This window comes from Lentinula edodes (assembly GCF_021015755.1).
Source record: "Lentinula edodes strain Le(Bin) 0899 ss11 chromosome Unknown C8R40scaffold_39, whole genome shotgun sequence".
NCBI lineage: Eukaryota > Fungi > Basidiomycota > Agaricomycetes > Agaricales > Omphalotaceae > Lentinula > Lentinula edodes.
In genome coordinates this window covers 77,673-100,854 of record NW_025764345.1, presented here as the reverse complement: position 1 = coordinate 100,854, position 23,182 = coordinate 77,673, and the positions used below count along the sequence as shown (strand labels likewise).

Below are 23,182 nucleotides of genomic sequence, written 5' to 3'. Positions count from 1 at the left end.
TCTCCTTCGCCCGTATCCCGGATGAATATCGCAACCTGATCTGCTCGTTCCCGAGCCAATCTATACAGACGCTCAACAGAACAATGACAGGAAGTAAACATAGAGGGTCGGCTCGTAACGCACTCTGTACATAATAAGTAAAGAAGGTTGCATGTATCCTGTGTACATTACCTATATCCTATCCATTGTTACATCTTGAATCTGTCGAGAACGTTACAACAGGGTTACAACTGACGTCCAGAACAAGCCAGCACCCTGCACCCCGTACAATTAGCGTACACGAATGATTTGTGTGTGCAGCTTCCGACGGTTTCTAAGTATGAAGAGAAGATACGAGTTGGTTAGTTGACCACAGCGCATATTAGAAAAGCACTTGGTTCGAGTCAGAGGTCTCCTCGCGTGATATGACCAACAGGGTTTCTGCTATTCGAGCTGCTAGTGTGCCCATAACATAGAGGTTGACATTCGGGTGGACTAGATACTATGAAGTAGTAAACCACGTTGAGGGAATGATAGCGAAAATGGTTCAAGCTCTCGGGTCCGATATCAGGTAGAGAACCATGTTTCTGGGGCGCAAATTGGCGCAACAGTTCACCAACAATGTTATACGCATCCTGCGCAGCAATACTAGGGGGGTCGCTGGTTCTGAGCCCACAGCATCACCATATTGCATCGTCCCTAAGCTTTTTGACTTGCCTTATCTATCCCACATCCTGCTGCCCAATGTCTACTGAAACTTGAACACTCATCTCAAGGTTGATTGAGAGAAGGCTGGGCACAGGAGAAGTGAGAAGAATAAGGAATAATGCAGAGTGTATTGATTCTTTGATCCCTATGCTCCAAATTAGATTGATCATATGTGCCTCGACGTTCATTCTTCACTTGAATCATCGGAAACTATGGCTATAGCGTGCTCTCCTGCCAAAAAACTGCCCACTCTTTTCCAGCGGTGATCCCAACTAGACTTTATGTCAGGGGAGATGTGGTCAGTGTCAATCCACTCATCTGGACCACATCCCCAGAGGAGTGGCACGCTGGGGGGTAGAATCTTCGATAAGAATGTAGCGACACCTAGCCAATCATGTATTGGAGAAAACCCAACTCCGAAATTTAATAATCTCTTGAATTGGAGAATACCTTTGATTCGAAGCTCCTGCAGCAAGTCGTCTAGTTGGACATCCTGATTATCAAAAAGCAGATGAAGATCGCAAAGTTTTGGACAGGACTTCGCAAGATGAAGTAACGATCGGAGAGAGACTTTATCTACTCTTTCTGGGACTAGGAATCCGGGGACTGGTGTTAAAGATAGGTACCGCAATGAAGGCCAGCTCCTCGCCAATCGTTGCATGTCCGTGTCGGAGAGTGAAAGAGGCCATATTGTATCCAGATGAAACAGAGATATCTTGGCGCATCGCAGGAGTGGTTCCAAATCGCTGATAGTTACAAGCTGTGGAGGTGCGTCTTCTAGTGTAATCAACGTCTCAATGCTCATGTCAAAAAACGACAATGTGAGCTCTTCGAGATTAGGGCAGCTGGAAGCGATTCGCGAGACCAATTCCGCTGTCGCAATATTTGATGCAGGTGTATGACAATGGATTGACACCTCAGTGAGAGGCCAAGTTTGAAGAAAGATCTGTGAAGCTGCATCGTAGGTTGCATGAATATGAAGCATCCGTAACTGACTAAAGCCATGGCTTTCGACTCCAGAAAGATCAATTACTGTGACTTCGCCCGGTTCGTCTGAGTCTGCGGCCTTGGATGAAGCAATCCCAAGGTGTGACAAACGCGAAGACCGACCAAGGCTAGAGAGACCTTGCAGGATCACCGTTAAATCTGGGAAAGGTGGTATGATGAGTTCGGTGAGGTCCGGAAGACTGCGGACAAGATCCAGTAAAGGGAGTTGATATTCGTCGAGAGGGGGAAAATCAACCTCGAGGGAGGTAAGCTTGGGCATTCGTGCCGAAGTACACGAGAAAAGGGTTTCGAGGCCATCGATTATCGTGTCATCGGCTGGATCACCTGCAATTTTGAAGGTTCTAACGCTTTCATTCATGAACATGAGACATCGTTCATCGTTCCTAGTTTCTTCAAAAGCACAATTTTCCCAAATCAAAGTGTGTAGTCTGGGAAGCAGAGGACCAGACGACCTAAGCATAGCCAAAGCAGCTAAGGGTTCTAGATAGGAGTCTTGGTCCGTGATGGGTCCGAGGATTCGTATTCTGTGCTGATATATGGTTTGAAAACGAAGCCAGCCTTTATGTGTTGGCCTACCATCCCGGTAGAGGTAATAGTGACCTTCTTGATACTGGTATCAAGAAATTAATGAGCATCCTGGAAGAGATGGTTCGGACGCACAGGTCGCGAATAAGCACGGAGTTCACCGAAGAGGCTCAGCAGTTGCTCCAGATCGTCCACTTGGTACCAAAGTCTATTCAGGCTCTCATCTGACCATCCTTTACAGACTACAGCAGTGATTGCGTTTGTCGGGGGGTCGCAGAAATAGGATATGCGATGGAGGATTTCCAGCGGAAAAATAGGCATGTTCGTAAAAGAAAGATTCTGCGTTCCGTAATCCGAACCCTAAACACTGCCACTGAGTACTGAGCGCTGAGCTTCCACCTTGACTTTTATGATCATCGTCCGCCTAGTAGCTTATTCCTGGAAATCATGGACAACCTGCTCACTCCTGATGCAAATTCATCCGAACACGCAGAAGAATACCAAATACTAGTCGCAAGGATGCTTTTCTCATTCCATTCGACGATCCCAGGGTGGAAGAAGTGGATTTTCGACCGATGGCGCTGATTGATTACCCTTCCGGAGTCATACTCATAATTCTACGCCTACCCCTCCTGTGCCAGATACACAAATACTTCAAAGACCTTCTCAATGAAAAAAAAGAGATGAAAAAAGAACGAGAGGGCGCATTGGCAAAATTAATGGGAGGATCTGCGGAAAAGCAACATTCAAGATCTTTCGAACGTTGTGAGTGTCGTGTCTTTCTGTGCCTTACACTTGCTTGATATCATTTCTCATGTAGAAAGACGGAAATATTCAACCATATTACGTTCAACCCCCGTACTAAGACTTTTCCCGCCGTTTGCTCTGATCTTTCGCCATTCGTTGCATTGCTGAATGTCTTCCGAACCTTCACGCATCTGGAAAGAAGATAACGAGTGCCTTGCATTCGTCCCTCACTTCAGCCTGAGGTTCTTCAATGCTCTTCAAGAAGCCCAAGTTTCTGAACCAGAAGCGATAGCACTGACAGCTACTTGACACGTTCGCACAACATTGTTGATGCTGGCTTCAACATTTGGCGTCCAAGATGGAGGCGAGAAAGGAGGTGGTAGAGCTAGTGTTCTGGTATGTTGAAAGGATATTGACGGACTAGATTTGAGTGGCGACGATGGGTGCGGGAAAGCAATGTGAGCTTGATGATAATCGAATATTGATTCAGAAGCATCCTTCTTACCATTACTCCTTTCAAGTTCGATTATCAGGAGGACGATAAACATATCGGATTGTTGAGGTATAGTTTCGAATCTGTAATAACAAATGACATGCAAATTCTCTTTCTCATGTATATCTGCTATAATATACATCGTATATATACTCGTTACTGCACTTGCGCGTGGTCAGGACTACCGCTCAACCACTGAAATCAATATATATGCGTCGGGCGCCCGCACGAGGCAAGGAATCGAACCTTGTTCAAGTCTGTGTAGTAGACCATGTACAACCAGTATCAAGCCAGGGAATACACCCTGTGAACGCCGTTGTTGTTCTCCGATCATTGATCTAATCGTAGAGACGCTGTGCCCTCATTATAGGCCTAAGCTCCACTGAAATCAATATATCATTTGTAGACTTAGTTGGTCAAAGCTGTTTATTTCAGACTCGATTCGGCCAAAAAAAGCAAAGTGGATTTGACCGGGTTAGGGTTTAGCTGAAATTTGTCACGCGTTCGTTCTTACGGTTGCACACGACCCCACACGACCACGACCTGTTCATTCTTTTTTGAATTAGTGTCTTTCGTCATGTCTGGCGCCTTTCTCAAAGCTGTCTCGGCCGCAATGGAAAGAATTGCTCCACTCAGGCTTGCTGAATCCTTCGATAACGTTAGTAATTGTCGATCCGCCCAGTGGAACGATCATATCACCATATAGCTTCTAGGTCGGACTACTTCTCGGTGAATTGGTCTGCAAATCTCCGGGTCGAGATGCTGATTGAAAGCGCAGAAACCCCTCTAAAACAATCAAAACGACATCGGGTGATGCTCACAATCGAGTGATTATTGGCATATTTTCTTTCGTCTTACCATTTTGTTGATTACGTTTTTACAGCCTCACTACTGCTGTGGTCGAGGAATCTATAACGAAAGAGGCTTCAGTGATCGTAGCTTATCATCCGACTATCTTTGGCGCTCTCAAGTCTTTCACAATGGCGAATCCTTTACAAGCTTCTTTGCTTCGATGTGCTGCCCACGGGATATCAGTTTATTGCCCTCACACTGCTCTGGATTGTACATGGGGAGGTATAAATGACTGGCTTGCCGAGGGAATCATGGGCGGAAACGGAAATCACGCACCGGGAACTGTGCGCCCTCTCCAAGTGGAGAAATTCTCGCCCGGCGGCGAGAGTGAAGGCGCGGTAGGAAGGCTCGTAGCTTTGCAGACTCCAGTCACCATGAGTGTTCTCGAGAAAAGGGTAAAAGAACATTTGAAGCTATCGCAAAGTGAGTTTTCGGCTTCCCTTTGATAATGCGTTGCGCAATGATGTGTGTGTTTCGAAGTTCAAGTGGGATATGCATCCACCAGAGACGGATTACGGTCCTCAGCCACTGTTGAAACAATTGCTATCTGTGCGGGAAGTGGTGGGTCAGTTTTCGCTGGTAAAAAAGCCGACGTGTACTTTACCGGCGAAATGCAACACGTAGGTTTTCTTTTTTTCGTTGTACGCATAGCACTCAATATTTTTTCATGAAATGCCTTCCAGCATGAAGTCCTGGCGGCAGTCGCTGCAGGAACCAACGTCATTTTATGTGAGTAACACTTGATATCTGAACCGTGCATTTCATCTTGGAGCTGCTAATTTGAGTAAAAGGCGGTCATACAAACACTGAACGTGGTTATCTTCCTGTACTTGCCTCTAAGCTTCAAGCCCAGCTACACGCTGCAGCGTTCGACGAACCTTTTGACATTGTTGTCAGCAACACTGATAAGCATCCACTCGAGTTTGTGTAGTACTCAGGAGCTTGTACTTGGAAGCAATGGTTTTTTTGTTCAGTAGGCCAGGTGCAATTGGAGTTAGGAAGAAGATTCAAGACTTGAATGAACTGAATTGTTTTACATGAATATGTATAATTGTGGGAGCTCATGATATTGCATCAACTACCCTTTCACGCGGGTGAAATCATACTCAGCTGTTGAACCAGCGGGAAAATGAGTGACCGGATGATACCGCCGATGAAAGAAGTAAAAAGGGGGGAAGAGAAAAGGGACAATCAGAGAAGGGGGAAACAATACCCCTGAGTGGTCTAAACTTCGTCTGCGACGTCCACTGAGCCAGGAGATCAATGTACGACAAGAAAGGGGAGCTATTGTCTCATGCTTGCATCGAGAGTATAAGAACCCGCCTGCTCCTCAGATCATTATTTCTCAACTTCACCGCAATCCATCCAAACTTATCTGATCTGCTCATTAACTACGCCACCACTGAATATGTCTACCACATTCGCTGAGAATGGCGACCACAACTCCGCGTCTTTCAAGGCGGAATATCGTGCTTATATGAGACAGGCATGGTCCGACGACCTTATTGAAAGACGCCAGGCGAAGTTTTTAGACTATTTCTTCGACGAGTGCAACAACAGAGGGTGAGTCTTTGGTGGTACCTTGTAAAATTGGTCCCTAATCGTGTTTTTGCTTTCATCCAATTAGTTTGCGTGGATACGAAAAAATGCGGCTTCATTCCATCTTTATGCTGTTCATAAAAGAACACATGCAAAAAACGCAACCCGAGTTCGAAAAGCTAGTTAGAGACAAACGTATCAACGAAGGCTTCGCAGCCGATGAGACAGTTTGGGTGCAGTTCAAAGACACGGTGGGTAGGCCCCCTTTTGTGTCATTGATCTGAAAACCCATTTAACATTGACTTTTTTACTAGTCATTTCCCAAAGTGCAAGTGCAACCCACCATTCCTTTTGAGTACATCATGAGACCGCCCCCGCGAGTCAATTGGGTCCCCGCTCGTCTACGCTCGATTACAGCACACACCGCCGAAATCATCAGTCACACGGTCCCTGTGTCACCCACAAATGCGAAGCTACAAGCTCGCCCACAGATTCTTTTGAATTCACCCAAAGCGAATTCTCAACCATCTCGAGGGAAAAAACAAAGCGAATCGTTGTTGAAAGATGTGCTGGTATCTAATGCCATAAAAATAAAGAGGAGATTGAGCGTTTCGACTCGCGTGTTGCAAAAAGAAATGGCGAATGTCATTATTTATACCACGTCGTCAGCGTAAAAGTTATTTATCATACCTTTGTGTACACCGTCCTAGCTCAAAAACTACCAATTGCGTCTTGAACAATATTTCCTGCGTGAATAGTATGATAATGGCACCAATTCGTCGTCGGTGGCAGCTTGATGCGGAAGACATTGAGTCTCGAGACACAATCCATAGAGCTCCATAGAGTATAGTGACTCGGAAGCTTTACTAGCCGAACCTTTAGAAAACATGGTGGGCAGGCCGGTGTCTACGATTGAAGTGTGGCGCACACCTGCTTACAACATATAATACGTCACCGATCGTTATCGTCACGTATATTTTGATCCTCACTCTCAACTTCTTTCAACGCTCTCCATACGCTACTCATGTCTCTAGGTGAAGGTGCGGAAGATCATTAGTCACTAGTCACTAGTCATGATAATAAATTCCTTGCCTTGGATAGCTGACGCAAAATTCCCTGCCTTGTCCCATTCCGGGACTCCCGACATTCCTCCTTCGCCAACCATCGAAAATCCTGGGCAGGTAAGAAAGCATACACAACAGTTCTTTAAGCCTAATTGTCACACATTACTCACAGGTATACCCCAAATCTGACCCAAATGCAGGTCTGTTACGTCGTACTTAATCTTTGCTGAGTTCTTTTCACACAAGCACTTGTAGCCCATTTAGGTACAATACCTGGCACAGGCCGTTCGAACAGTTCCCAAACCTTCATCGGTAATCCCTTTCTTATGCGTGAGGCGTTTGCTGAAATAGACCACGCCCTCGGAAATGTCATCGACATCCTTGAAAGGGAAGAATTGTCTGTTGGTGGGTCCGAAAATGAAAATGAATTGTTGAGGAAGTTTTGTCAATGGCGAGAAGAATTGGATGAAATTCGTGCCGGACAACGGTCTCCTGGTTCTAGCAAATCCAGGTCTACTTCAAGAATAGCCCCTGAGAAAGAAGGAGGGATGTTTACGGACTAAAAGTGTTTGAATAAAGGAGAAGACGATGTAGTTTGTTCGGATTCGCCATGTTGTAATCAAGATACATTATTTCTTTTTCAAGCTGCGAATTAGTATGCATTGGCCTGTAATAGAAAATGGTCATTGCTAGTGTTACACACACGTTAACGTTGTTCCAAGTAAGTCGACAGAATATACAAAAACCCAACAGTAGTAAAAAACGTAAAATATGATCCCGTTCGACGAGCAGAGCTCAAATCGAAATTGGAGCTCTGAGCCTACCCTTACGACTATTAGTCTTTGAGCTAGATTTTCCCGTGCAGAATATCCCGAACCGCTGCTTTTTCATACCAGGACGATGGCGCACGATGTACGGACTTGGATGCGAAAGGGGTTCCATTTCCAGAGATTCCCAAATATCGTTGGAAAATTCTAAACGCATCCTGCGTCGCCGTCGCTGAGGACCAAAAAAGGAGTGAGAGGATACGGGAGTGAAATCAGAAGGTGGGAATGCATCGGGCGCTGGGTAGATTGAACGGTGAGTTTTTGGCAAAAAAAAATGATGAAAGAAGATGAGGTGAAAATATGCGATAAGTAAACGACTTACGAGGCATACTTCTGAACAATAATGCCTTTTGGTGAAGAGGCTGTATTTGACCGATGTTTTGCCTGAGATTACGTGGCATGGGGGGCAAATATAGATCATACACGGGATTGACACGTATAGAGAAATTCGTAGAAAGGCGGCAGGTGAGCCTACGACTACGTGCTGTTGAATGAAGATGGATGTTAGTAAGTTACTGACATTTGACCGATAGGATCAGACGTTGATTTTGAAAGCCGAAAATATGAGCGTAAATGGAATCAACCCCGGTAAAATCGAAATGATATCAAATGCAGCAGCCGGTAATAATGAAAGGCTTCAAATCACTATGACGGATGACAGCTCTAGAGCCCATTTTGGGGTTGGGGGCAATAATCTGCGCTTTGAGATAACGGGAGGGTCTGAACACTGACCTTGCATCTGGGAGTTTAAGCAGCTCTCTCTACTCCTCAATAATTTCAACAAAGCAAAGTAGGCTTTCTTATGCCGCCGAAGACCCACGACACATAATGAATGGGGCCATAAATTTACGCCGACCTTCTCCAAAGTACCTTTCGCAATCTGTTCAAAGAAAAAGTAATTGCTCTGAGTTTGGAATATTGAAACCGGCGGAACGCCACTAAACCGATGCCTACATCTAAGAGGTCCATTACCTATATAAAATAACATCCGTTAGAGCTTGAAATAGTAAAAAATACAGTATGAGAGCGGATGGACTTACCCTGGATGCAGAGAGACGGTATTCGTTGTCAGGTAAGATATGCTGATTCTCGGTGAAGAATTCAGAACGAAGTTCGTTCAGGGCATCCAGCACATGGTCGAAATGCCCGAGCCGCCACGACAGAGACTCGAATCGCGAATCACTCAAATTCAAGCTTGATAATACAACAACGTTGCCCTCAAGGCCTGAATTACTCTGTGATGGATCATCCGGACTTGGTACCATCTTAAAAGCGATGGAGTCCGAGAGGGAGTCATCGAGATTGATCGTGTAATTTGTACTAGGATCTCGCAGAGGAGAACAACAGCCTCTTGACGAAGAGCTGAGCTTGAACATTGAGGTGGAAGGGAAAAGATGAGAAGAGCGCAACAGCATTTGGAATGGTGGCGGTTAAGTAGTACGAGCAGATCAGAAGCAGGCTTGCCCCCAATTCTATCTCGATGAGTCGTTTTGCGTGCGTTTTCTCTTTATAGTACAACACCGTTGTTCGGCAGTCGCCGAGAAATTGATTTGTTGAAGTGAATATACAGGGCTTTATGCGATTTTGGAAATTTAAATCATGACTACAAGGCTACTCAATACCGGGGCGAGCTGATACATACCAGAACACGCTCAAAAGCCTGAAAGAGCTAGCCTGGAGCTAGCGCTCATGGTAGTACTAGAATTCCATTGGTGACCCAAAATGGAAGGACATCACATGATGGGAATTTCGCGTCCATCCGACGTGTTTTGTTGTGACTAATTTAAATTAGGTCTCTCTACAACCGTGTCAGTTCTTCAAATGGAGTCAGTTGCCAACCAAGCTTTGAAGGAAAAGCAAAAGAAGGAAGCTCTTCGAAAACAAATCGCCTTGCTCCAATCCCAGCTATCTGACGAAGAAGAACTAGCCCCGGTTTCCCCAAAGCAGAAGTCAACTACACAAGGTGTCTTGGTACCTCGTACACCTTCTCCAAGTGTGTTGTTGAGATATTGTTCTATCATTTGCCGCTCATCCTGTTGTCTCCTAGGGAAAAAGCGGAAAGTCGAAGAACTACCTGCTCCACCGCCACGGAATGTCTTGTCGGCTGCGGTGTCGATCATAAACCACACCAGGACACCGGCAGAGCAGGGTGACTGTATCATTCCAGCGAAACCATTACCCTCAAAACTGGTACAAAGGCTTTCAAAATTACATTCGGACGAAGATGATGCATCGTCCAAATCTGTTCGGCGGACATCATCGTTCGCAGACAAACCACCTGAACCTGGCTCGTCTAAACGTGATGAAAACCTTGCAATCATCGAGTCGCTTGAACTTGGACCAACAGAGCATAAGCCTCCATTTGATGATCCCCATTTTGAGCGTGTCGAGCCAAATTCTGGTATTCGACTGAAGTAGGTTTTTTTATTTACTTCTACAACGTATTTGTCCTGACGATACTGCTTAGATCTCGTATTCTACCTCACGAAGATTTACAAGATCATCTACGTGGTCGATACTACCTGTCTCCTTCACGACTCTATTCATCTATTAGCCTTACTCCCGACAAGTCCGGTTACGATGTACCTGTGGATGGTGACTGGATAACTATCGCAGTGGTAGCTGAGCGCGGACCTATCAAGTATACGAATCCGCCGGTAGGGATCGCGAAAGAAGAAGAGGCGGACGAGGATGGCGCGCCGAGTGCTGGTCAAGGCAAAGGCAAGGACAATATCGTTAGGAAAAACAAATCTAAACCCTCAGACGCTCCGAATCCCAGACGCCGTTACGTTAACGTCAAACTAATCGACTTCGGCTCTCGGAAGTCTTCATCAAGCGAAAGTAAAGGTCATATCCTTGGGGACGCCTTCCTGACGCTATTGCTTTTCGAAGCCGAGGCAGTTGATCTAATTACAGAGGAATATGGCAAGAAATTAGCGCATCCGAGGAAAGTGTATAGAGGTGGGAGCGGAGGCGCTTTTGAGGCGATGGCAAAGTTAAAGGAGGGGGATGTTATTGCGTTGCTGAATCCCAGGATTATGAAACCTTTCACGGTGCATATCCTACTATATGATGTGCTTAGTACTAAGTCTCATTCCTGCCTTGTTTTTCTAGAGTTCGTCTACATCAAACCCTCATCCCGTCCACAATATCCTCGCCGTTACTCCGATAAACGCTAGTTCAATAACTCATATCGGACGTAGTCTTGATCTCGGCATGTGTATGGTACAAAAACGAGATGGCTCGGTATGCGGCTCCTGGTGTGACAAGCGGATCTCCAACGTCTGTGAATGGCATGTCACGAATGCAGTTCAGCGACGGAGGGCTGCACGTTCGGAATTTGCCGTAGGGTGAGCTTCACGCTTTGTAAAAAAAATTGTATCGTGTTGCTTATTATCTCGTTCAACGCTGCAGTACATCCGGTATGACCAACTCAGCCGTTGTGAAATCAAGATTCAACTCCAGTTCGTCTGACTACGACCCCGTTCGGAAAACGGGATTACTGCCCCGAGGTGGAGCAGCAACTCAAAGCAAACACAAGTTTGGTGGTTCGACGTCCTACGCGCCCGAAGCAACATATGTTCTCTCCGGACACGTTATTAACAACTCCAACACCGTCGACACGGCACATGTTTCTGAACAGATGGGCAGAGAAGGTCAAGCCAGGGCGCAGCGCGCCGAAATGAGAAAACAAGAAGATGAGTTATTGAAGAAGCTGTTGAAGAAAGAAAGGGCGCAAGGACTGGATGGGGGAGCAAGTCATATGAGAAGTGTATTAAAGGCGAGAGAGGTAATTTCGAGAGCAAAGAAGGAGAAAGACTCGAAAACCAAAAGGAAAACCATTGAGAAGGGGAAAGAGTTGAACGAAAAGAGGAAGAGACATTGTCATGATGACAGTGATGACAGTGAAGATCAGACGGAAGAGGATCAGACGACAAGAAAACTCAATGCATCTCGCTACCGTCCAGAGATGATCAAGACACTTGGGTTTGATCCTGTCGCGATGAAGCTTGGACCGCATCGTCAAAGTAATGTGGATGTCCAAAGAAAGGTTAACCCCTTTTCATTTCTAATTTGTCTCGGATTTCTTATGTGAATTTTTATGTCCTTCTTATATGTAGCTGGCTGATCTCGCAACCCTGCAAAACTCACGAAAGGAAGTCAATCTCGGTCCACGACCAGGTCCGAAGATTCGGTCGGGGGTATTTAAGCCTGCGATTGAGCCGGCAAGATTCAAAGCTGCGTTACACACAAGTATGAGGAGCACAGATGTAGAAATGGCCGAACAAAGCAATGACGCGGGCGCCGGTGGGGAAGGGATGGTTGATCTGGACTCTTCTGACGAAGAGTAGATGGTTCGGAATGTCATTCTGGTTCGTTTTTCAACTTGTATCATAATCTACATCTATCTGTATCACTAGTACATAAGCTGGGGGAATGGTAATATTGAATTGTCATAGGTTGAATCGCAGGTCTAAAAACTTCGCATCGCAGAAGTTTCTGACTGTCAGATCCTAGTCCTTTTCCGGTTTATCCCTTCTCCCTCAACCTTTCTCGAATTATGCCCTTCATCATTCTCGTCTTCGACTTCTACAATGGATCCAGAAGTTTCTGTATCCCTTGTGACATTAGTATAGGTTGCGACAAGGATCGTTCTTGTCCTTTTCCGGGGACGATGATCCACGTTTCGTAATTCCAGCGCTTTCCTAGGTTTACTTTGCTTGCTCAATGCAATTTCTTCTTCTGCTCCTGGCTCAAGCTCGAACGACACCTCGCCAAGCCAAGGGGTATACTTAAACTTGTCAGTCTTGATATGTTGTCGGATCCATCCACGGATAAGCGATTCCACATAGTCGGGGAAGGGGAAATCTGGTGATTGAGGATGTGATATGACTGGAAATGTGAGAGGACTGAGCAAGGTTGTTGGTGTAAACAAAGAATCAGGGATTTTCAACATTTCCAGAATGTGAAGTATCTCAGGCTCGTTGTAAACTGTTTTTCCGTCGGGATTATCATTGAGGTCTTGAATGGACTGTCCTTCCTCAAGATCAACGTGCTCAAAAAAGCATAAATCGTGAGTATTGAGCCGAAGCACTCCATCACAGACCAGAAACATCTCTGGAAATGGTTCCAAGCGTGGAGGGATATACATGTACAGGCCATTCTCCTGCATCTTGGTGAAGGTTTCATACATCTGTATGAGCATTGTTAGATCTCAGCAAATATCCTGTGATTCATATTCACCAAAGCTCGATCTCTATACTGCAGAGGTCTTCCTCTTGTCCGTTCAACGATAATGCCAACAATCATACTCTTGCGGGTAATATGAGCAAGAGGCTTAAAGGTAATATTTAAACCCTGAGAATGGTAGAAGATGTTCGTGGATTTCACGATTAATGCTTGTACTTCATCCTCATAAGCTATGAAGACATCTTATTGTAGGATGCCAGGGTATGAATATCTACTGCTAGAAAAGCAAGTTGGAGGTGCTCACCAACTGTCTGTCCGTTCCAAACACCTTCTGCTATCTCGTGATTCAGGAACTTGACAAGTTCTATGTCCTCTTCGGGTACGAGGGGAAGAAATACCGGGAATTCATCGTACCAGTCGTTCAAAACAGGCCGTTTACCTGCAGTTAAACTATATTTCTCGGTCTTCTCATCATAGCGGAGATGAGCCCAGTACGTGGAGTCCAATGATATCGTATCAAGCAGAGATCGCTAAAAACCAAAAACGATAGTATCAGCGTGCCTCCACCATAAAGATAGTATGCGCACTACGATCTCCAACTCTTTGTAGTCCCCACTTTCGGATTCAAGGCATCTTGCCTCTGGATCCTCAAATCTACTTGTATAGGCGCGCACTGGACCTTGGACTACAGTTACGTGTCCGCCCTTGAGCAAACAGTAAGTAGAAATTGCACGATAATGGTCCTCTGAGGGTCCAAAATCCCTGTTTCTGAATTCATCGACAGTCAAGTCGCACCATATCGTACTAATACCTGTATGCATCGTGGTTGGTATACGAAGTTATATTGTCGTTTCAGAACTCACCCAAGAGAGTGATAACGTCATCAGGTACACCGGTTCTCCTTGAGTTCATGTTTTCAAAAGATGTTCGCAGTGTAGGATATGGGAAGGTGAAGATATTGTTGGATGCAAACAGAAAAAGACGAAGTAATGTGGCGCACTGTGGCGCACTATTAGACTGTGCTAAAGTGGTCCGTGCGAGGGAAAATGTGCGTGATCGTGTTCGATGCCTGCCTGTCCCAGCAGTGAGAGGGGCTCATGGGGAAGTTTTTAGCCTCGAAGTTCAAACTTTCAAACTCTTGCAACCAGGCTACAACCGGATGTCTAACTCAAAATGTACATGGTAGAAGCTAGTAGAAGCTAGGATCAACACGACGCTTGCCTGAGGACACATTATTCGACTCCTTTCTATGCTTCATGGAATCTCCAACTATCGTTCTGACCATGGGGAGTCGAGTCCTCCTGCTCCAGTAAATAGTTGTGATTTTAGAACAACGCTACTGCCATTCTCTATTATATTCATGCATTGCCATCCTACTCATCAGTTTTCACGTGCGGGTGAGTGTTCGGTCAAAGCTGTGCTTTCGGATACTGTTTTTGGAATGTAGACTTCGCCTCTCTTCGCCTACAAAACTTTTACTGAGTTTCGAAAACGCTAGTCAAGGTTGTTCCAAACCCAGTAAGCTTGTGCTGCTTCCCTAAGGTATAAAACACTCGCGCATACTCTCAAATTATACTCATTGTATCTGAATGCAATACAGACGCGATGTGCAAGTCTCTTTAGGATATCGGAACAGTTCAATCTCAAAGGACACCAACCCCAGAATTGAATCCTCCAGAAGCTACCACCACCGTTCTCCAGCTTCCACAACCTCACGAAGGACGCACAGTCACAGACGTAGGTTCTTCGCTTTCGATCTCTTTTCCTTTGTTTTGCCATCTTCAATCCTGCATTAGCTTTTTATGATGATAATGCTCATGCTTACTCCGATTCGCTCGCCTACCAACGTAGTGCGCAGTATTGCAGATCTTGGTCGCCGAACAGGCTACACTACTGATCCGCACTTTATCAACGCTGACGGCGTTACAAGAGGATTTCGTTTTTGTCCATTAACCACCAGGGACGAGCCTCGTCCAGTCAGATATCGCTAGTGCCACGTCGTTTGTGCTCCTGAATTGAGAACGAGATTGTTGGCTATACGCTCAAGGCGCATTCCTGGAGTCCACTCAAATGTCTTATAACTGTGGATGGACTGTCTTGGCTGGAAGATTCGATTCCATTGTTAGCGTGGATGGATTGTCCTGGTTGGAAGACTCGAGTCCATTGACAGCGTGTATGGATTGTCCTGGTTGTAAGACTCGAATCCATTGATGGCGGGATATAATAAATGCATCCCATGGAATAGCTTCTGCAACCGTTCCTCATCATCTGTTCTGTGCATATCTTCGGACTTGAACTTGATCTCCTTATCCTACCTATGGTCTTGCTCATAATGTGGTAGCTCAAAAGCTGCCAGAGGCTATTATTTCTACCTAACACTTAAACCTTTTAACTGTTCTCACTGTATCGATATAAATCTATAACCACATTGGCACCACGCAGCTCTCTCTCATACTACCCGTCTTCTATGTATATTAGTATTGATAGGCTTCGATCATCATTATTTGAGCTTTCCACGTTTGTAAAGAAATTCTACGCTTTGACTAACCAAATAAAGTATCTAATGTCGGCCTCCGGATCGGCATCGCCGCCGAATGAAATTCCGACTGTGCTAACTTTTTTGCTCCATTTTCTTGACGTTCTTGATCACTGCAAACCCTCATTCCACTTCCACCTTCTTTCCATTGTTCTCCTTCGGAACTGTCGAGTGCCTCAGACGTTGATCATCGTTCTATCAAACTCAAGCAGAAAAGGAATCGTCAAAGGATGCGAATTTTGTTCGTGAGCGGTTTTTCTTCAAGTACTCGCGCTCGCGAGCTTGCCCTCGAGTTTGAAAGGTGTGTTTATTTCGTACAATTGCTTCAGTGTTGATTTCTTCGAATGTATAGACCCATTACGTTTTCCTTTGCAATCAAGTTTCCTGCAATTTAATTATTGACGACCTTTTTTCTCTAGGTTTGGGCCTCTAATTCGCTGTGATGTTCCTGCTCCTCGCCATTCGCACTCAAGGACCGTTCCGTGAGTGCAACGCGTTTGATCTCTTTGGATATCTTTTGCATGTTACGTGGTTTGTTTCGAAAGACTAAGGATGGCTGTGAAGTCTTTCTTTGATGTCGAAAAGAACCACATTGTCCTACGACATGGGACAAATGGTTACGAGGTTTTTGAATACGCTGTAATAATTGAATTCCTCCGTTGTTCGCCACGCGTCGATCGCCTCTTCCATTTGCGCTCTCAACTCACGAATGCTCAACGAAAGCCTTAAACAGCTATGCGTTTGTGGAATTCAGAGAAGGACGCGACGCTGAAAATGCATATCATGAAATGTGTGTGGATATGCTTACACATATTTGCCGTTGAATCCTTACCCAGTCGAATTTTCCCTAGGCATGACAGGAATTTTGAAGGTCACCGATTGAGTGTCCAGGTGAGTTTATCATGTCAGCCGAGAGTCATTTCATATTAAGACATTCTACCCAGTGGGCAAGAAAGCCTCCATCTGCCGCTTGGCGTGTGTCGGATGGGTCCGCACCACCCTCTCGTTCAGACCGTGACTCTCGCGCTCGTTCTCGCAGCCCTCGTAGACGAAGCCCTGAACGTAGACGAGATAGAGATGCAGAGCCTCGGTGCGTTCTCTTGCTTAGCCATGTCTTCTTGCCCTTAATCGTTCGACAGCGATAGGCGCAGACATAGTTCAAGAGGGAGAAACAGAGACGAAGCAAGGACTCCGCCACCGCCACTATATGCGACTCCGATGGCTGCTGTGGATGATTACCAAAGTGATCGCAGGGATTCTGGGAATGATAGAGAGTATAAAAATGCCAGAGATAGTGACCAAGACTACAAGGGAAGCAGTAGGGATCACAAAGATAGTAGCAGGGACCGCAGAAACAGTAGTAGGGACCGCGCGGATAGGAGCAGGGACTATGATGATGATAGGGAGGTCTATCGTCGTGAAGATGCGGGAGCGCCTTTGGATAGTTGAGTTTGTCCTATAGTCATAACCTGCTCCGTTGTCAAATTCGAAAGTGATCCGAACTGCTGCATTATCGTCTCGATTCGGATACTTAGTACATCAATATCATACTTTCTGTAGTACTTTACATGAAAATTGTTTAAATAAATAACGTCTATAGTGAACAGGTGGCTGTGCTGCGAGTCCTCGATTCAGTTTTAGCCTGAGTTTAGCCCAAGTTAAAGTTTATCCTTCGGCTCGACATCTTCGACTATATCTACGTAAATCCTGGAATGTTGCTACTTTAGCATCCCGTTACAATGCTCACAACTCTTTTTGTTGCTGGTCTTGGCCCTACTACGCGGGCTCGGGAGCTAGGAGAGGTTTTTGAAAGGTTTGAACTTTGAAGACCTCCAACTGTATCCAAAGATATTCACGAGCAACTTTAAAACTCATATCAGGTATGGCCGCATTTCACGATGCGACATTATGCCCCCGAAGAAAGGACGCACTCATAACAGTAACAATCCGTAAGTCCTCTTAAACATACTTTATACCCTGTATGAGTGTTGTGGTTCAAGCGTAGCAGTGGATCGAAGATGATCTTTTCTCTTACCAGACGAAATTAACAACGACTGACTGCCATTACTGATACGATTCACTTCAACAGATACGCTTTCGTGGAATTCTTATCCAGTCGTGACGCGGACGATGCTCTTAAAAGCTTGTAAGTTTGATTTCGTTCAAGTTGCATGTCACCTTATAGACGGCTAATCTCAACGTTAGGAATCATACCTATGTTGAAGGATATTTATTGAAGATCGCTGTGAGTCTATTTCGTTCATCTGAGCATTCGTTTGATTGGTTTTGAATGATCACCATACTCAACAGTGGGCTGAACATCCTCCGAATCAAGATGACCCTCATGCTCCGCTATCCTATCCTTCTCAACACCGTATATCTAATCGATCAAGAAGCCGCAGTCCATTTCCAAGTCGTCGAGACGTATCCTCCGGAATGACACGGATAATACCAAATTTATATGATTCTTCTTTCCTTGAACGCGATCAGTACAATAATCATCATTCAAACAGAGAGATCTCCGACATAGCTTCTCGAAACAACGATGCTCGAGCCCACTCGAATTATCATGCAATCGACACTAAACGCAGACATCGGGACGATGAGCGGTATAATCATGGATATGAAATTCGGAGTGATCCGAATCGTGGAAGGAATGGGGATCCACATAAGAGGTTGGCTTCGAGTTGGGATAGTAGACATTACGAACCACAGCAACCACAAGATATATTCCCAGAAAGACGGTCACGGAACTGGGACTCGGAATCAGCACCGCATCGTGAGCGAAGGAAGGAGGATTCACGTTTTACGGACCATCAACATACCGATCATCGTCCTGTTCATAAGGACGCAAGAACGTCGCGCTCTTGTACTCCGCCCTCGGCACGAACCTCCCGCGCCTCACGATACGCGTCAACCCGTGCCGGAGATGTTTCCTTTGCTCTTGCAGCTGAAAAAGTTGGCAGTGCATCAAGAGAAATAACCGAAAAATGTAGCTGGGATCGGCCTTCGACAAATTTGACCGAGGTTGGCACGAATTTGCATCATTCGTCCCGCCAAGTACCTTATCCCGACGATGAATCGACACAAAAATTCACCCCTATTCGTTCATGGCGCTCATCATCTTACTCAAATCGAAGGTCGCCCTCTCCCGTTACCCAAACACGAATTCCAGCTGATCAGACAGCGCAATCCCCAACACCTCGGAACATGCAGTTTACAGAACGTGTAGATTACGCTCGAACTCCACCGGGTCCTCCTCCTCCCGTCGAAATGGTTGATGTTGAGGCAGATAATTATGCGAAAACCCCGCCTAGAGAACCGTTTGAGAATATCGGCCATGAGGCGGAGGCGGAGGTGCATGAAAAACAGGATCCGTGACGAAGCAAGCACCAAAATGAAAATGCGCCAAAGTTATGAACAAAATCTTGCAACGTACATGACACAGAGTACTCAGTACTAGGGGGGCTAAGTGTTGGACTAAATGTCAGCTGGTACAGGGAAATGACGAAACTCCTTGACTTGTTCAATCTTGTACGCTGCAAGCATGCGGATATGATACGTACATATAGTTGTAATGTTTCCTTGTCGTTATACTTACTTTCTTGCTGTTGTCGTATCGCGCTGCGGCTTCGGATGCCGAAGTTGACCATACATACATGCATGAATTCGAACTCACCATATATATGTATAGTCGTTGATTTTATAGATTGAGCAAGTATTCAAGGCTACATACATTTCGAGTAGATTTCAATGAGGGTAGACTTGATCAAGTCCGCCAGTTCAACTATACAGTAGGCAGCAACTAATCCATTGGTCTCTCAATTAAGTCGAGCCCCGTAATATCAACTCCTGCAAAATCGCGATTCTTGATTCGCCTAGTTTCTCGCTCGCGCTTGACGAGCCATAAACGAAGGAGATTCAAAGCGTCTTTCGCGACTACAAAGATGCCAAACCCAAGGGTATTTCTCCACCTAAAAATTATTGTCAGATCAAAACAAGCAAGATATAGACACGAAATTGTATACCATATAGGATCAAACTCTGCCCAAGCTTTTGATCCACCCCACAGTGCGCGCAATACGTCCTTCCAAGGAACATCACTCCCAAGGGTTGTTGAGCCACTCTTATCAAAGTTCCACCTATAATTCCCGACTCCAAAGCTCAATGATGATCCTGGCTCAGCCTTCCGACTCGCATATGAAGATGGGGAAAGTGAATTCGCATCCCACCATGATCTATTCGGAGCAGACCTCGGTCCAATAGCAAGGATATATCGTAGATACCGCGCAAGCACACCTGGCTTACGCGCGAGATGGAAGAGGATGTTGCCCATGTGTCGGGCGACCATTGGTACAAGAAGTGCACCGGCAAGCTTGCGGCCTAACGGGGAGGCGTAAATGGTGATGGTTTGGTCAGCTGGGTTGTGTTCGGCTACTGGGTCCTCCAATCGGGGTTGGTTGACAGCTTGGTCAGCACCTGGTTCATTTGCGTCTGCATTGTCAATGTCGGGAGGCTCTCCATTCTCTGCAGCGCCCCTCAGACGGACAACCATCAATGCATTTTCATCTTCCCCATCCACAGTAGGTATCCGAGCCCCTAGGACCCACTTAGTGACCCTCTTCAGTGCTTTATTATACAAGAAGCGAACTAGTGGAAGAAGAATGAATCCAACAGTATACGGTGAAGGCGGAAAGACGGTTATGGTGTTCCATTCGATGTTGGCAGGACTCTGTAGACCGCGATCGTAAAGGTTTGGCCATTCGAGGAGGGCTGAGACGATTGGGAGAAAGCTGAATCTTGTCTCGAAGCGAGAGGCGACGAGAAATACAGGAATGAGAGGAAGATTGATGTAGGCACTCCATGGCCACTTGGACAAGTCGTCTGTTAGAAAAGCGTCGTATACTCTGTAAATAAGGAAATCAGTTGCGCTAGGCAAATTGAACTTCAAGTCATTTACTCTTTTCCAAAAAATTCGCGTATGGAATATGCACCATACTTTGTTAGCATCCAGTAAGTACCTAGAATAAAATTTATGAACAAGGACGTTGATAAAATGGAGAATTAACTTGCCTGCCCCTACAACACTAAGTATTGTCGAAGGCACCATAATGAGGAACATTTTGCCCATGTACCCCACGATGATATTCACATCAGTAAGCATTCTCCAAGCGCTTCGTTGTAGAAAACCAAATTGCCCTCCACTGTGCACTATCTCGTATTGAGTTGCACATTGTGGACACTTGAGTGCATCGCGGCCGGACGGTTTCGCTTGAGCAGTTTCGATCCAGGAGAGCAGACAAGCTTCATGGGCAATTAATGTACATTTGCAGGGATGTGTCCAGGCGCGGGGAGGATCAGAGGGTTCTAAGGAACTGTTGAGTATCAATTGAGAGTACAAATACCTAACTTGTGATAGACCTACCGTCGAAAGACTCTTCCTCTCGACAGATATAGCACATTTTGAGGCGTATATCATCGATAGTAGGTACGTATTCGCTCATTGTTTGATCAGAGTCGGAAGGAAGGAAGGCGAGAAGGATCTGGATTAAGAATAATGGAGGTAGAAGTGAAAGGGCGTCTATAGGCACGTGCTCTGAGAGAGGGGAGTCATCTTGCTAACCAGGACCATCCATATTCATTGATCACTTTCACTAAAAACGAAGAAAGTATGGCCGACGAAGAAACACTGCAGAAACGTGAAGAGGATTCTGACTCCGATGCCGAGGATGAAGACATCGTCGATGATGTACCGAAAATTGATATAGACCCATCGAAATTAACACCTCTTTCGCCTGAGGTTATATCTAAACAGGTAAGCTACACAATTGGAGATCAGAAAGGATCAAGGGTGCTAACAAGCATGAAAGGCTACAATAAATCTCGGTACGCGCTGCTTTGAACTTTGGGATGGAATTTATCGATGAGTCGATCGGCCTTGTTGCGTAGGTACCATTGGACATGTCGCGCACGGAAAATCAACAGTAGTGAAGGCAATATCGGGAGTCATGACTGTCCGTTTTAAGAACGAGCTTGTGCGGAATATCACGATCAAACTGGGTTATGCCAATGCTAAAGTACGTTACGCCCAACGTTTGGTGTTTTTTTTTCTTACTCATCGACGCTAAACATTGCCTTTATCAGATCTACAAATGTGAAAACGAAGCTTGCCCAAGGCCGGGCTGTTACCGGTCATATCGGTCGGACAAGGAAGATAATCCTCCCTGTGAACGCCCAGGATGTGGACATCGTATGCGACTAATTCGACACGTTTCGTTCGTCGATTGTCCCGGACACGATATTCTCATGGCTACCATGCTCAACGGTGCCGCTGTCATGGACGCAGCGCTTCTTTTAGTTGCAGGAAACGAAACCTGTCCTCAACCACAAACTTCTGAACATCTTGCTGCAGTCGAGATCATGAAGCTCGAAAATATCATCATCCTCCAAAACAAGGTCGATCTGATCAAAGAGAGCCAAGCGCTAGAGCACCAGAAGAGTATCGCAGCATTCGTCAAAGGTGTGTAATTTTTTCAGCGTGTATAGCTCCATCCAAAGCTTAAAAAATCATAGGAACCGTTGCTGAATCATCACCCATTGTCCCGATATCTGCTCAATTGAAATATAACATCGATGCTGTCAACGAGTACATCGTAAAGCGTATACCCATTCCTATTCGGGATTTCACCTCGGACCCAAGACTCATTGTCATTCGTTCGTTTGACGTCAACAAACCTGGAGCTGAAGTCGACGAGCTTAAAGGCGGTGTAGCTGGTGGTTCCATTCTTACCGGGGTCCTTCGGTTAGGAATGGAAGTCGAAATCAGGCCCGGCATCGTGACAAAGGATAGTCAAGGTCGAAACAAATGTCAGCCTATCTTCAGTCGAATCATGTCTCTTCACGCAGAGAACAACCTCCTACAATTTGCTGTCCCCGGTGGACTAATTGGTGTCGGTACTCGAATCGACCCTACACTTTGCAGAGCAGATAGATTAGTAGGTCAAGTTTTGGGAGCTGTCGGAAAGCTTCCCAAAATCTACACTGGTTCGTTGTCTCTATTATTCTTTTCTGCGAGAAATTCACCGCTCGGATCTAGAACTTGAGATCAGTCTATTCCTTCTTCGTCGTCTGCTTGGTGTTAAGACGGAAGATAAAAAACAGACCAAGGTTTCCAAACTGGCAAAAAACGAGCTTCTCCTTATCAACATCGGTTCTACATCAACCGGCGGTCGTGTTCTCAGTGTGAAGGCTGATTTGGCCAAGATTCAGCTTACGTCTCCGGCATGCACTGAGGTGGGCGAGAAGGTTGCGCTCTCTCGTAGAATTGAGAAACATTGGCGATTAGTCGGTGAGTAAAAATGTTCCGCTTCTGTTCAAGTGTCTGTACTAATCTTTCTTCTACAAGGTTGGGGCAGTGTCCAACGGGGTACGGTATTAGAAGTAGATTAATTTATCGTTTGATATCATGTTTGGCGTGCTTCCACTGACCGCAAATACTGCAATGCTAATTACATACCTTCGTGCCTTGCTTTGATTGAGTGGGACCGAACTTCCGAATGCATCTCTAGCTCCGCAAATAATTGGTATACAGGTTACGTCCATTTTCCTATCCCTACAACAACAATATATTTACTACTTCGTACAAAGGCCCTCCAGTGGGTAGTACTTCGGACGGATCTCGAAAGCTGTTCAAGAGACGAAAATGTCAATGAGA

At 45.6% G+C, this 23,182-nt stretch overlaps 11 protein-coding genes across 11 annotated transcripts; 7 read left to right on the top strand and 4 right to left on the bottom strand.

Annotated features, from left to right (window-relative positions):
* Positions 1 to 871: 871 nt before the first annotated feature.
* Positions 872 to 2,541, bottom strand: C8R40DRAFT_1174828 (uncharacterized protein; the record flags this gene model as incomplete). Its single annotated transcript, XM_046232243.1, has 2 exons — positions 872 to 2,305; positions 2,356 to 2,541. The coding sequence occupies 2 exons, from the start codon at positions 2,539 to 2,541 to the stop codon at positions 872 to 874; spliced, it is 1,620 nt and encodes a 539-aa protein (XP_046082219.1).
* Positions 2,542 to 3,975: 1,434 nt separating this feature from the next.
* On the top strand, positions 3,976 to 5,652 carry C8R40DRAFT_1122831 (GTP cyclohydrolase 1 type 2/Nif3). The gene is made up of 7 exons (XM_046228871.1): positions 3,976 to 4,118; positions 4,174 to 4,189; positions 4,239 to 4,287; positions 4,344 to 4,735; positions 4,793 to 4,932; positions 4,996 to 5,041; positions 5,104 to 5,652. Exons 1-7 carry the CDS (start codon positions 4,038 to 4,040, stop codon positions 5,241 to 5,243), a joined length of 864 nt encoding a protein of 287 aa, XP_046082218.1. The 5' UTR covers positions 3,976 to 4,037; the 3' UTR covers positions 5,244 to 5,652.
* Positions 5,653 to 5,720: 68 nt separating this feature from the next.
* Positions 5,721 to 6,525, top strand: C8R40DRAFT_1174826 (uncharacterized protein; the record flags this gene model as incomplete). The annotated part of the gene is made up of 3 exons (XM_046232242.1): positions 5,721 to 5,875; positions 5,940 to 6,102; positions 6,166 to 6,525. The coding sequence occupies 3 exons, from the start codon at positions 5,721 to 5,723 to the stop codon at positions 6,523 to 6,525; spliced, it is 678 nt and encodes a 225-aa protein (XP_046082217.1).
* Positions 6,526 to 6,875: 350 nt separating this feature from the next.
* C8R40DRAFT_1174825 (uncharacterized protein) lies at positions 6,876 to 7,478 on the top strand (the record flags this gene model as incomplete). Its single annotated transcript, XM_046232241.1, has 4 exons — positions 6,876 to 6,891; positions 6,953 to 7,032; positions 7,088 to 7,115; positions 7,171 to 7,478. 4 exons carry the CDS (start codon positions 6,876 to 6,878, stop codon positions 7,476 to 7,478), a joined length of 432 nt encoding a protein of 143 aa, XP_046082216.1.
* Positions 7,479 to 7,594: 116 nt separating this feature from the next.
* Positions 7,595 to 9,404, bottom strand: C8R40DRAFT_568544 (uncharacterized protein). Its single transcript, XM_046235485.1, has 5 exons — positions 8,783 to 9,404; positions 8,697 to 8,714; positions 8,475 to 8,622; positions 8,065 to 8,226; positions 7,595 to 7,979 (listed from the first exon to the last, which is right to left on the bottom strand). The coding sequence occupies exons 1-5, from the start codon at positions 9,155 to 9,157 to the stop codon at positions 7,711 to 7,713; spliced, it is 972 nt and encodes a 323-aa protein (XP_046082215.1). The 5' UTR covers positions 9,158 to 9,404; the 3' UTR covers positions 7,595 to 7,710.
* Positions 9,405 to 9,563: 159 nt separating this feature from the next.
* On the top strand, positions 9,564 to 12,094 carry C8R40DRAFT_1174823 (uncharacterized protein; the record flags this gene model as incomplete). The annotated part of the gene is made up of 6 exons (XM_046232240.1): positions 9,564 to 9,735; positions 9,790 to 10,156; positions 10,210 to 10,795; positions 10,857 to 11,092; positions 11,157 to 11,793; positions 11,864 to 12,094. The coding sequence occupies 6 exons, from the start codon at positions 9,564 to 9,566 to the stop codon at positions 12,092 to 12,094; spliced, it is 2,229 nt and encodes a 742-aa protein (XP_046082214.1).
* Positions 12,095 to 12,950: 856 nt separating this feature from the next.
* Positions 12,951 to 13,330, bottom strand: C8R40DRAFT_1055270 (uncharacterized protein; the record flags this gene model as incomplete). Its single annotated transcript, XM_046224992.1, has 2 exons — positions 12,951 to 13,174; positions 13,237 to 13,330. Coding segments are annotated over 2 exons (318 nt in total), but the record flags the coding sequence as incomplete, so codon positions are not given.
* Positions 13,331 to 15,564: 2,234 nt separating this feature from the next.
* Positions 15,565 to 17,072, top strand: C8R40DRAFT_1257036 (uncharacterized protein). Its single transcript, XM_046233783.1, has 6 exons — positions 15,565 to 15,769; positions 15,888 to 15,950; positions 16,202 to 16,258; positions 16,320 to 16,359; positions 16,413 to 16,558; positions 16,608 to 17,072. Exons 1-6 carry the CDS (start codon positions 15,699 to 15,701, stop codon positions 16,915 to 16,917), a joined length of 687 nt encoding a protein of 228 aa, XP_046082212.1. The 5' UTR covers positions 15,565 to 15,698; the 3' UTR covers positions 16,918 to 17,072.
* Positions 17,073 to 17,092: 20 nt separating this feature from the next.
* C8R40DRAFT_1239929 (uncharacterized protein) lies at positions 17,093 to 19,160 on the top strand. Its single transcript, XM_046233498.1, has 5 exons — positions 17,093 to 17,281; positions 17,349 to 17,417; positions 17,558 to 17,614; positions 17,674 to 17,713; positions 17,779 to 19,160. The coding sequence occupies exons 1-5, from the start codon at positions 17,208 to 17,210 to the stop codon at positions 18,847 to 18,849; spliced, it is 1,311 nt and encodes a 436-aa protein (XP_046082211.1). The 5' UTR covers positions 17,093 to 17,207; the 3' UTR covers positions 18,850 to 19,160.
* On the bottom strand, positions 19,161 to 20,972 carry C8R40DRAFT_1152935 (uncharacterized protein; the record flags this gene model as incomplete). The annotated part of the gene is made up of 5 exons (XM_046229570.1): positions 19,161 to 19,442; positions 19,497 to 20,375; positions 20,429 to 20,489; positions 20,542 to 20,843; positions 20,890 to 20,972. 5 exons carry the CDS (start codon positions 20,970 to 20,972, stop codon positions 19,274 to 19,276), a joined length of 1,494 nt encoding a protein of 497 aa, XP_046082210.1. The 3' UTR covers positions 19,161 to 19,273.
* Positions 20,973 to 21,139: 167 nt separating this feature from the next.
* C8R40DRAFT_1174818 (P-loop containing nucleoside triphosphate hydrolase protein) lies at positions 21,140 to 22,917 on the top strand (the record flags this gene model as incomplete). Its single annotated transcript, XM_046232238.1, has 7 exons — positions 21,140 to 21,283; positions 21,339 to 21,354; positions 21,418 to 21,545; positions 21,613 to 21,988; positions 22,042 to 22,512; positions 22,565 to 22,816; positions 22,874 to 22,917. 7 exons carry the CDS (start codon positions 21,140 to 21,142, stop codon positions 22,915 to 22,917), a joined length of 1,431 nt encoding a protein of 476 aa, XP_046082209.1.
* Positions 22,918 to 23,182: the final 265 nt, after the last annotated feature.